Here is a 13,334-nt window from a genome sequence, read left to right as displayed (position 1 = left end):
ACTAAATGCACAAAAAAGTATACGTTTTTCAAACTTACTGCAGACAAAAACATAAAGTTTTGGTGACTCCTTATGAGTGTTTTTATAAAGAGAAACCGCTTTTTAGGACTTAAACACAGCGTAAGTGCTTTCCTCCAAATATACTTAAACTCTCCTAAAGTGTTTATCATTCAGTCCATAACAACTGAGAGGTTAAAAACAGAAGCAAATAAGCCACAGCGAGGCACACTGCAGACTGAGGGTCACATAAAAAGCACAAAAGCAGCTTATGATAACAAGAGGTCACAAGGTTAAATAAACATGCATGCTCTTCAACCTAAAGACAGGAAAACTATGAATAAGGGATGAAGAGGTGTAGAAAGAGGAGAGATGGGAAGTATAGACAGCAATGAGGGATTAATGACCTTTATAAAATTAAAATGCTTGCCAAAAAAATGTATATGTCGAAAAGTGCATTGCGGTAGTGCCAGTGCTTTACAAGGGATAAAACTTATATATATATATATTTATATAAACAAAAAAGTAAGAATATCAAGATAAACTAGTCAACCAGTTGGTTGTTAGATGACTAAGCAACTAATCTACTGATTTCGTCTCTATGTATATTTTGTATTTCATAATTTTCATCCAAAAAATAAGATACCCTTGAAAAATATAAATTTCACTTCATTATGTTAAAAAGCCATTACCACATGATTTCATGTACTATATAAACCATTTCTGTGGATTTTCTTAGTAAAAATAACTATTTCATACTATATACTCTAACTCTGCAATCATAATGCTCATATCTAATTAAGAATTTTTTTTATATGTGTCTTTTGCTTTGTTTACAAACAAAAGCAACTGAACAATCTGAAAATCAAACCAAACATAGTCCATTTAGCATTTAAAGACTAAAATCATGAAAACTGGAAAATAAATGCATCTGTGAGAATGTGTAGAAAGATCACATCATCAGCGTGTGTACAGATAGAGCAGTGTGTGTGTGTGTGTGTTTGTGAGAGTCACTCACCCACTGGTGTGTTCTCATAGATAAGCAGGTACGACTGGAAGAAGTAATTCTGGAAACGAGGAGGCTGATTAGAGGCTGGAGGAGAGAGAGAGACAGAGACATGTGTCTTAATAAGAGAAAACACACAGTTACAGCTGTTACATTAGACAGCAAACAGATGACATAGATGAACACATCAAGCGAACACTCTCAATGTGGAACCACTCCAGTCAATATGAGGGTTAGGGATGTAACGATTAACTGCGAGCCGGTTGAAAATCGATTCAAATATGTGACGATTCAAATCGGTTGAGATGCTAAACAAACTGCGATACACTCAGGGGTAGAAGTTTATATGAATGCATGTCTGAGGGGAACTTACTTACTTACAAAGTTTAGATGGTATTTTTTCTTTTCGTCTTGCCTCTGTATAATGCATATTAAAGTTCATAAGTGCAGCGCTGCTTCGTTTACAGAATAAACCAAGGAAAGGCTTTAAGCGCCACCTGCTGGCAGAGAGTGAATCTGCATCTCGCTCAGTTCGCCCGCTGTTTCTGTTTAATGCAGATATTTTTATGTATAGTTTCACAAAACTGAAGTCAAACATTCTATTTTTGCTTCAAACTTTCTAAATTATACAATCTAATTTAAATAAAAAAAACTGCTCATGTTGCATGTATGCAGCATCTTTGTTTGGATCATGATTAAAATGCAGTGGTTGCCTCTATAATTTTAAATGGAAAGAGCACAGACAAAGCCTTGTTTTGGTTATGTGAAGATATTTATTTTATTTGTGTTACTTATTTGATTTGGGGCTTGTTTTAAAATTTCAATTTAGTTCTATTATTTAAATTTACATTCTATTTAATTTTTGTCATTTAGCAGACGCTTTTATCCAAAGTGACTTACAAATGAGGACAATAGAAGCAATCAAAACCAACAAAAGAGCAATAATATGCAAGTGCTATATTAGTATATTATTAGTTATATTTCAGTTTCACAAAGAAATGTACAGCCTTTTGTCCAAGCAATAATAAAAGGACAAATTTAATTCATAATTGGTCTTAAATATAATTTTGTTAAAAAAAAAGAAAAAAGAAAAAGAAAAGTGAATCGAATAGAATTGTGAAATCAAAATCGTGAATGGAATCGTGAGTTGAGTGAATCGTTACATCCCTAATGAGGGTTGTGTGAGAGTTTGGTGTTTATGTGATATGACAATAACTCAGCCATTTCTACAGTAAAATAAAATGTTCTTCAAAGTTCTTTGTACTACTGTTTCTCCAGTAAAAAAAAATCACCTGTGTATAAGGTTCTTTGCAGTAATAAAAAAAAAAGCAATGTTATTAACTTAAATGCATTTTGCAATAGCTCAGTTTTTACAAGTAAAAAAAGTTATTTTTAAGCAATAAATATGCTTACTGTCACTTTTGACAAGTTAATATTTGCTTTTATTCAGAAACTATGCAATAACTTGATCAAAAGTGATAGTAAGGATATTTAAATAAAATTTAAATTTAAATTTATGCATTTAGCAGATGCTTTTATCCAAAGCAACTTACAGTGCATTCAGGCTATCAATTTTTACCTACCATGATTCAGGATATTTATGTTACATAAGATTTCATTTTCAAAAAAATGCTGCTCTTCTGAACTTTCTGTTCACAAACATTTTAAGTACAACTGTATTCAGCATTGATAGTAATAATAAATGTTCCTTGAGCACCAAATCAGCATATTAGAATAATTTCTAAAGTATCATGTGACACTGAAGACTGGAGTAATGATGCTGAAAATTCAGCTTTGCATCACAGGAATAAATTACATTTTAAAATATATTTTAAAAAATAATGGAAAACTTATTTTAAAATGCAATAATGTTTCACAATATTATTGTTTGCTGAATTTTTTTTAATCAAATAAATACAGACTTGGTAAGCATAAGATACATCCTTCAAAACATTAAAAAAAAAAAAAAAACTTACCAACACCAAATTTTTTTATAAATAAAAAATAGTAAAAAATATTTAACATAATTATAAATATATATTACATATACTTCTTAAATTCATCCATGTACTGTATATGGGTGTATTTATATATAAATATACACAGTATGCACACATATATTATGTAAACACAAACTTTATTTTGGATGCGATTAATCACGATTAATCGATTTGCAATCGATTAAATGTTTTTTTTTTAAATATATAATCAATTAAACTTAGATTTTGTTTTACAGCGTAATATGTCTTACTTGAATTCCCCTACATGAGCACTCTATATTTCATTACTACACACTATGCTCTGGCATGTGTAAACTTCCCCATCTACGCTTGTTGTGTGCGAGACATGTTTCCCCAGTGTATACACGCACGTGTGTGTGTGTGTGTGTGTGTGTGTGTGTGTGTGTGTGTGTGTGTGTGTGTGTGTTCTCTTTCCAGAGGTAGCAGGAGACAAGCTGATTTGTCAGAAAGATCAGGAGAGCTTTGATCGTGTGCATGGGTAGTGGGCCACAGGGACAACACACACTCCAGAAAGGGCTTGTGTATGTGTGTGTGTGTGTGTGTGTGTGTGTGTGTGTGTGTGTGTGTGTGTGTGTGTGTGTGTGTGTGTGTGTGTGTGTGTGTTTGAAGTGCTGGTGTCTGATAGGGTGAATCACTTTTTGACTCTGCTTTGAATGCAGCAAGAACAAACCAGAGAGAGAGAGAGAGAGAGAGAGAGAGAGAGAGAGGGAAATGCCGAGCAAGAAACGAGAGCCATCAACTGTGCATCTGCCAATACGCACTAACTAGAATCAATCTAGAGTAACACGTCAGCCTGTGTTAATTACTGAACCATTTCAGAATGGCAGCAGAGATTAAAACAAGTTGTAGGTGTGCGACAAACTGGATCACATATTTAATGAGAGTTCCTGCCAAAAGCAAAGCCTGCCACATCTGTCCCGGCTTCAGCACAGTCATGATAAAATTAATAATCATATCATTATTGTTGCTTAATGAAATTTTCTTTGAGCCCAATGCATTTAATTTCAAATGTAATTAATACTAAAACTTAATGTGATTCAATTGAATTTTCACTCTTAATTGGTCATGATAAAATTTTTTCATATTAAACTATGTTATTCCCTTAAATAAGACGAGTTGATACAACCTCTGTCGTCTCAGTGCGTGCACTAAATCGCTCTGTCTTGCGGCGAAACTTGTTGCAGTTAGCTTAGCAGTTCATTCAATAGGGGCCAAGCAGAGAAGCGGGGGCCGGGTTTTTCACGAGTGAAGATATACTGCGCCAAGTCAAAGTGCTCCAGAGCACTTGCTATGGTATTCCGCCCATACAATATAGTTATCCATTTTACACGCTTAGAAAAAGCGCAACGTTTTGTTTTGTGTCACCGTCCTAGGTCGAGTTACACTACTCGAGTAACTGTATTCAATAGGGAAAAACGTGGAGGTGTTTGGTTTGCTCTGCTTGGCCCCTATTGAATGAACTGGGCTAAGCTAAGTGTAACAAAGTTTCGCCGCAAGACAGAGCGATTTAATCCACGCACTGAGACGAAAGAGGTATGTATCAACTCGTCTTAGTTAAGGGAATAACCATAGTTTAATATGAAAATACGGTGGAGTATCCCCTTAAGACTAAAGCTTGTTTCACACTTCCAATGGTGGCAAAATGTAAGCGACATGTATTTATTTCAGCACATATAAAATACAGCCTTTGTTGACGGTATACATAGGTAGAAATGCTTAAAGGCACATCTGAATCAACAACGCTTTTGCTGCTGAGCCAAGTTTGGTTCTAGTTCACATAATGTTTAAAAAAATATGGTCAAAATGCACCAGTTTAAACCAACTTATCAACACATTCGTTACAATAAAGTTTAGCTTACACTTTGGGGTTTGTAAAAGCTCTCAATGGCCTGTTCTTGACAATTTTAGAATTCATAGCCATTATCAAAGAAAAACTCTGTTGTAAAAGCTCTCAATGGCCTGCCTGTGGCTGCAGTTAGTCTGCTCACACTGCTGCAGACCCAGGATGTGCGAAACAGGCTTGATAGCTGATGTTTTCCCACTGTGACATTGACTGAGAGTCTTTTGAGTAAACAGGTCGGACAGAACCTCACGTCATATCAGATCTCTTCACAGACACCATCATTTTTCATGAAGACAGCTCACCTCTTACACTACAGTACCTTTAAATCGAGAGTTCACCAAAAACTACAAAATCTGAAAAATGAAAATCCCTTACCTTCTTTTTTCCAGTTTTCCATATTTATTTAGTTAATTATTTATTTTTTTTATTTTGAGGAACACAAAAGGAATTATTATTATGGTCCATCTCTAAACTTAAATGTCAGTAGAGCATAAACAGATTATACAAATTAATATGAATTAGCCACCAGTGTTGAGGGTACATGCATTTTACATAATACATTATACATACATAACAGTTTTCACAAAAATAATAAGCAGTACAACCGTATTCAGCATGGATAGTAATAATAAATACTTCTTGAGCACCAAATCAGCATATTAGAATAATTTCATAATAATGAGCATAAATAGATTATACAAATAATATTCAAAATATACGAATTAGCCACCAGAGTTGAGGGTACACGCATTACAAGTAACAAAAGTAATGTAATCAGATTACTTTTTTCAAGTTACTAGTAAAGTTACATTACTTTTAAATTTACAAGAAAATATCTGAGTTAATTTTTCAAATAAGTAATGCCAGTTGCTTTGTTAACTTTTACAGTTGCCACCAACAAAGCTAAGTAATTTAAGTAATGTAATTAGTTACTTTTTAGGAAGTAACGCAATATTGTAATTCATTACTTTTAAAAATAACTAGTGATGCACATGCGCTCCTGAACTCGTACTCGTACTAAAAATGCTCCGATACCACACATGTAAACATTGCTGTGTCCCGATAAAGAATCATCGGCAACAGAACAACAGAGAGTATAATGGAATTATTAGAGATTAAGTTTATGTCTATGAGGTACATGTCTGTAATTAATATAGCTAATGTTCAACATTCAATATTCACGCCTGTATAGCTGATATGCACAAGCTGATAAGCAGAGCACGCTGAGTGGATTGAGCTTGTAGAGCAAATATCCCTTTCTCATAGACATAACTGGAAAGTTTGTTGTTCGGTCGGATATATATCAAAAGCAAGTAAGTAAACAATGCACAACTTACTAAAGTTATTTGAAGGTATGGAGAGCAAGAGAGAGAGAGCACACTTCTGTTGTATGATCTTGATTGCTGTTTGCTCCATTAGCACATGCATTTGGATTAAAACTATAATCACAAATATAAAACAAACAAAAATTATAGGGGCATTCACTCGAGGGGCATTCAACGTCAAGCATACACGACTTTATTTAAAGAGAAAGTGAATCTAGCAGCCTGTGTGAAATGCGATAGGCTATACGCGTCTCTCTCATTCTCCACCAATACAAATGTGCGAGTGATGCACTCTTTTTGTTTGCTTTAAAGGCCAAAGTATACTTCGGTTTTTACTCATACGCGAGGGTCCGCATACAATGCCCATGACACAAATTTCGTCAGCAAAATAGTACACAGTTAGGGCCAGATTTACTAAACAGGGCAAATTAGCATGAGCGCGCAATTCCAAAAAAGCGCTAATGGGAGTGGAAATTTCTGTGGGTGATTTACTGACAATGTGCAAATTAAAGAACACAGATGCAGCCAGATCATTTCCATAATGACCAACTCAATCTACCAAGAGCAACGCAAATTAGTGTCTGCTTTAACACATGCTTTTTGGAGCATAAGAAATACTGGCGCAAATTCCAGTAACTTGACGAGTGCAAATGTTAGTAAATCGCATTGCGTGATTCATTTTAATATTCTCCTCACATAAATTTTGTGTCTTAAAGGGAAACTCATACAAATGCATATTCAATAAGGTCAGGTGTAAAAATAACTGTGTCCACGCCTTTTCAGCACTAATTCTTCACTGTGTGTCAAATCCTGACAGTGCTATTTATAATGCCAAAAAACGGTTTGAGCTGATGCAAGCTGTTAGTAAATCTGGCCCTCAATAGAATAATGTATAACGAGTGGTTCCCTGCATTATTTTAGGAAAACATTTTGTGATAAAAGTATTAAGCCGCTGCAATGGAGCAGCTCTAATGCAACATTAAATTAAAGACTTAATACCATAGAGCAATAAAATGAACAGTGAAGTAACAAAAGCTTGTACAATACATTTTAACAATACATTTTAGGTATAATTAAGTGTGAAAATAACTGAAGTGCCTGACGAAGACCTGATGGTCGAAACGTGGTTCCTGCACCTGAGCCTTCAGGTTTTTTGGGATATGCACGTTTTTTTTTCTATTTGTGACTTAAAATAACTGTAGGAAATATCTGTTTGCTAAATGAAGCCAGATAAAAATATTCATATTTTTATTCATATTATTATTATTATTATTTTGTTTCTGTACCCAATATTTGCCTTGAGAGGATGTTAGCAGAGGTGAATAATGAAAAGATGACAAATTTCAGTCTGTCCATCACACAAAGCTATTATATGGCTTAGTGCAAAAGTTTCTTTTTATGATACTTTTATGATGTGTTTTTGTCCTTGTGGAAGCTTGACAGTCATGGTCTCTGTGAAAAAGTTTGGATAATGGGAGAATTTTCTTTTTTGTGAACTATTCCTTTAAACTCTCTCTCTCTTTTGAGCGTGAAGTGTTTAACATTCAGTCTCCAGTTGTTCTGGGGTTCAGGGCTCAAACTCCCTCCCTAATTTACCTCCATTTCATTTAACCCTTGAAACCCTGAACCAATCACAGAGAGCTAATAACCATGAGAGAACAGCTCCCACAAGACCTATGAGAGACAGAGCGAGAGAGGCAGATTCATGAAGAAAGATGGAGTGTGTAAATGATTGAGAGAGGTTCAGCAAAAGAAAAGGACACAGTCAGGCAGAGGAAGGAGAGGGCAGTGAATTATAAACTCCTGTGGGCTGATGTTAAGTGGCAGCGACACTGTGTTGTTAAACGTGCCGCCGCAGATTGCAGGTGTCCAACACACACACACATAGTGTGGAATGATAGACAGGAGCGACAAAGCAGTGATGGAGTGAGATGTCTGAGAAAAGACAGGACTTGCAGGCTGATAGAAAAACAACAGGAAGGTAATGAGAGCACGCTGAAAAATGCGAGAAACAGATGAGAGTGACACAGAAGAGAGGCCGCTGTCAGCACAATCAGAGTTTTAATCTCAAAGTCTGAGAGACACATTTGACCCGTGAGCACAAGTTAGTAGGGTGGCTGAAGGTGGGTGGGGTGTGATGTCACTGTGCTCATGAATATTAATTAGCATGTGCAGTTGCTGTTAGATCATCAATATTCATGATTCAAGCCATCACCTCAGGCTCATATAAAACATGTCCTGTTCTTCTAGTAGACACACTGATTTGACATCGAAAAATAATATCAAACCAGCTTCTTCAAATATTTGTACATTCACTTTTAATAAGGGTAAATTTAACGCATTAATTTTGTATAATTACTTATGAAAGATTTATTAAACTTAACACATTAATGCTAAATTAGCAATTTAGCTGGTACATGGATGTGTTCCCGCAACAGTATGGAACAGAACACAGGGTTCTTGAGGTCCGTTTTTTTTTTTTTTTTTGTTTTTTTTGACACTGTATATTAAAAATACAATGCTTATGTTGTGAGACGCTGAAAAATAAAACAGCCAAAGTTGTTCATTTGACGCCATGTGCACACAGACAAATAATTCAAAAACAGAGGAAATGCTAGTACACCTCCTCTATGAACAGAAAATTAATGATAAGCTGACTTCAATAAAACATGATATACTGCCATCTAAAACCACTTTTTGTAATCTAATATAGAAAAAAATATTGTGAAATGTTATTAAAATTTAAAATAAATGTTTTCTATTTGATTATATTTTATACATAAATACTGTGTAAATAATTCATTGAAAATAATTAATTTTGGAGACTGAGTATTTAGTAGAGCTCATCTATTATGTCAAAACTTAAATGTCAGCCATTTAATACCAAGACAAAAAATTTATAAAATCTTTTAAACCATTAAAATTCCTAGTAAAGCATTGATTGCCTGTTTCTCCACATAAATCAATTTAGGGTGCATCATTTTACAAGCTTGTGAATTTGATTGTCAAATCAGCTTGGCAATTTATTAGATAAATTTATTCATACACATGCTAGAATACTCACCCTCAAACAGTTTGCTTTTGTATGATGCATGGAAATCTAGCACCACGTGGAGAAACAAAGAGAGAAACCGTCTGTGAGAGAGTGTGACATTACCTTCAGAAAGTGTGTGTAGCAGCATTAAGGAGAGGAGCAACTTGACCAAAGTCATCTTGCCTCCAGAACCTTCACACCACGACATCTCCAATCTGCAACACACACACACACAATCAACCACTGCATGTGTTCAGAGTGACATGAAATACAACCACAACTCTTTGGTGCTAATAACATTTACACACTGCACATTTGTGTACTGGTATTGTCTGGTCAAGTCTTTGTGATTGAAATTTATCATAAAAATTCTGACATTAGCAAAGCACAGCTGGTAATCAACATCTGCGATGTGAAATCCATCTCTCTAAATAAATAATGTATGGTTCATGTTGAGAGTTGTGATGTCTCCAGGTAAACCTCATTACAAGTTCATTGCCCCTGATGTCAACATGTGATATGCAAATACAGTCATTGCTTGGTTCCTGATAAACTGTAACACACTGCATGAATCTCAGTGAGAAAAATCTCAAAGGTTTCTCATTGGTAGCTCCAGAAATGACCTTTAAAGCATAAGTCAAACACTATGTATCCAAATAAAAATCCAAATGCTTTCTCAAAATCAGTGGTTGTTCAGTTTGCATGAGTTTTAGGGGGCTAGACAGTGATCTTGTTCATGATCTCAGACTGGTTCCCAGTATGTGAATATGAAATCTAAATTCTCATACATGCAGCTACAACAAACACCTTCAGCGTGACCAGTGTCTGAAGCACATGTGTAAACACTACAGTAACATTGGTGACAGCCTATGACATCACTACCCGCACAACCATAGTATAAAAGGGCACCTGGAGAATGCATCATCCTCTTCTTCATCTTCACTGCTGTTTGTTTATGTTAGCAGCTAAGCACGACTAGGAGTGCATGTTCTCTCATTAGAGGCTTTGCTCTGATACCTGTGGTTTCACACAACTTGTGTGTTGTGTGTGTGGGTGAGAAGCAAGCGCGTTCAGCTCTTGAGGGAGTTGAATGTGCTCATTGCACTTATTTCTTTGTGGGTAAGTGTGAATTGAACGTTTGACTCACAAGGAGGCGGATTGTGATCATTGTGATGCATTTGCGGGACTACTAAAAGGAGGGGGTTCCCCAACCCCGGTATTATACAGTGGTACAGTAATATTATGTCTCTCCCCCCTCCCCACTTGACCCCAAGTGTGGTTAACTTCAACCATGTCTCCAGAAGATATCTGCAAGCCTTGAGAGCCATGCACGGGAGCTACGGTAGGTGAGTAAGATCCATTTAATTTAATCAAATTAGCGATATTGTTATCGCTAGTTTCTTGAATTTCTTGTGTGTATGCTAACTAGCCTACCTCTTGCAGTGCATCTGGAACCTCTGTTCTGTACCACTGACTTAATGGTTAAAGAATTTGACTCCTAACCCTAAGGTTGTGGGTTTGAGTCTCTGGCTGGCAATACCACGACTGAGGTGCCCTTGAGCAAGGCACCGAACCCCCAACTGCTCCCCGGGCGCTGCAGCATAAATGGCTGCCCACTGCTCCGGGTGTGTGTCCACGGTGTGTGTTCACTGCTGTGTGTGTGCACTTTGCATGGGTTAAATGCAGAGCACGAATTCTGAGTATGGGTCACCATACTTGGCTGTATGTCATATCATGTCACTGTCACTTTCATCTCGTCACAATACTGGGTAGTAGGGCTTCCCATTGGACTCTCCTGTTGAAAGTCAGGAGATAAGGGCCCTATCTATCTTTGCTCTGGTGACCTCTCGTGGTTTGTGCCCAAGTTCTAGGACTGCATAGCCTCCTTGATCCTCTCACGTCTACAGGCTGAGTTGATGCTCCTCACCAACGAGTAGGTGTAGTTTAGCATTCTGCTCCCCGTGACATGAGCCTGACTCTACCTCCCTTGCACTCCTGAGGGCTGCTTCTGGGTACATCTCTTGTACAGAATCATGGTTCCCTTGATAGCAGGTTGCTAGGCCTGTCTTACTGGGCCTCCCTGACCATCCCATCACTGGAGAACCTTGACACTGAGCCCATGGTCATTGGTCGTCAGGTTGTTAGGCCCTCTGGATCTCCTTTAGGGGGTAGCTTCCAGGTTGAGCACGGCAGTACTCCTCTCACTTCTGAGTGATATTGCATACCCTGCTCCCTGATGACCTCGCTGGGTGTTTTGGCTTTGAGAAGCCACCTTCGCCAGGCTGCTCATGAGGTGAACTTATTCATATCTCGTCCTGAGGGACTCCTTGATATCTATGCTCCCTGTGACCATTCTGCACATAAGCTTGAGTTATCCTCTCGTTGGCTAGTTGAGTATCTCCACTCTGTTGTCTATGAGCATGCCACTCCCAGATTGAGCATCTGAGTTCCCCTCTCTTTTCCGAGGGTTGAGACCTCTGCTCACTGGAGCTCCACAAGGCAACCATACCAGATGGAATAAGGCCTCCTGTGTGACCTCCCTGATGACCACCTCGGAGTTTGAGCCTGGCATTGCTCCCATTATTACAGATTCACTTTGAGCATGCTGCTCCCCAGAGCTCCCATCATGTAACTGCCCTTATGGTTGAGTTTGCGGTATCAACTCAATAGTCATATCAGGTTGTTAGGCCGTCCATTCTGCCCTCTGATGGATTTTGAGCAACAGTGCCCCTCACTGCTTGCCCCTCTCAGGAGTTGTGTTATGTGCAAGGTAGAGTATGTGAGTCCTCCTCTTACTCAAAGAATCGAGTAATCCATTCCAGTTCAATGATGCAGTCATATCAGGTTGCTAGGCCTCTTCATGGCCTCTATAATGGCACTGAGTGCTTTCTAAAATCCATATTTATGGTAAGCACACACACTGAGCATCCTGTGCGCTTTTGAAAATCCATTTATGGTAAGGGTCACGTGCCGCCAGTATCATACCCTTTCTCAGAGTACATTCAGGCACCCGGATCTCACCTTAGGTCCCACTCTACATTGAGTATCTTTAGTGATACCTTAACAATGTCTCCCATCTGACTGGACTGCGGGGGTATATGCAAATCAGCTTGAGGGATCTGGAGAGAGAGACCACAATTTTTTGTCATATTACAAGTCAGAGACTCTGCCTCAGGCTTGAGGTTGTTGGCTATCCAGTAGCCACCCTGTGAGAATTAGGGGAAGATGTATGAAGTCCCTGGGGGTGTTAGAGGTTGGTTTTGTGATGTGGTGATAGGTGACAGATGGGGGTCTGGTATTATGGTGATCACAAACACACGTGATTCCAAGCCTTTGAGCTCTGCCCTGGAACCAGGCTTCCTTTGTCAGCCCGCAACAATTAAGTTATTTTGGGTATGTAGCTTGGCCTTTGGCTGAAGGGAATAGTGTCACTGACAGCCCCTGATGCATCCGAGGGGCGACTCTGATGGTTTCACTGTGGAGTTGATGCTTAGTGCTCTCCTCAAAAAATATAGCATGCATTTCCCTCAGCATGGTAGCATGGGTATTCCATTCCCCATAGTGACCGCTAGAGGATGCAGTTCGAGTTCCCTGAAAAGAGAACGTCTCAGGTTATGCATGTAACCATGGTTCTCAGAGAAGGGAACGAGACACTGTGTCCTCTTTTCTTGCCATGCCTCAGGACGCATGCTTCATTATAGCAGATGGAAGAAGCAGTTGATATATTCTTCTGGTGCCCTTTTATACTGTGGTCTCTTGGGTTGTGACGTCATAGGCTGTCGCTGGCCAATGTTATTGTGGTGTTTACACATGTGCTTCAGACACCGTGCACGCTGAAGGCGTTCCACAGAGTGACCGCTAGAGGACACAATGTCTCGATCCCTCCTCAGGGAACCATGGTTACATGTGTAACCTGAGATGCTTTCTTTGCATCAATGAAGTTTGCTAAAAAAAAAAAAAAATGTATATCATACATACATACATACATACATACATACATACATACATGTATATATGTGTGGATCGTAAGTTGTGGGGCTCGTTGGTTGGTGTGTGATTGTGTGAATAATTTTCAAAAAATAAGAGAGATCATACTAAATGCATGTTA

General features: G+C 38.0%; 1 protein-coding gene across 3 annotated transcripts in view; it reads right to left on the bottom strand.

The window, feature by feature from the left end:
* Positions 1 to 13,334, bottom strand: part of LOC109048505 (cadherin-23-like) — a 233,629-nt gene that overhangs the window by 197,043 nt on the left and 23,252 nt on the right. For all 3 annotated transcript variants that reach the window (XM_042769422.1, XM_042769420.1, XM_042769421.1), the window contains exons 2-3: positions 9,350 to 9,441; positions 1,016 to 1,090 (exon numbers count right to left, since the gene is read on the bottom strand). In XM_042769422.1, coding sequence (XP_042625356.1) covers positions 1,016 to 1,090; positions 9,350 to 9,434 — 160 coding nt within the window. In that variant the 5' untranslated portion in view covers positions 9,435 to 9,441. The remainder of the gene's footprint in view (positions 1 to 1,015; positions 1,091 to 9,349; positions 9,442 to 13,334) is intronic.

The sequence above is a fragment of the Cyprinus carpio genome, chromosome A13 (assembly GCF_018340385.1).
Source record: "Cyprinus carpio isolate SPL01 chromosome A13, ASM1834038v1, whole genome shotgun sequence".
In the NCBI taxonomy this organism is placed as follows: Eukaryota; Metazoa; Chordata; class Actinopteri; order Cypriniformes; family Cyprinidae; genus Cyprinus; species Cyprinus carpio.
Note: the sequence above shows the minus strand (reverse complement) of the source record. Positions and strands in the feature narration are given on the sequence as shown.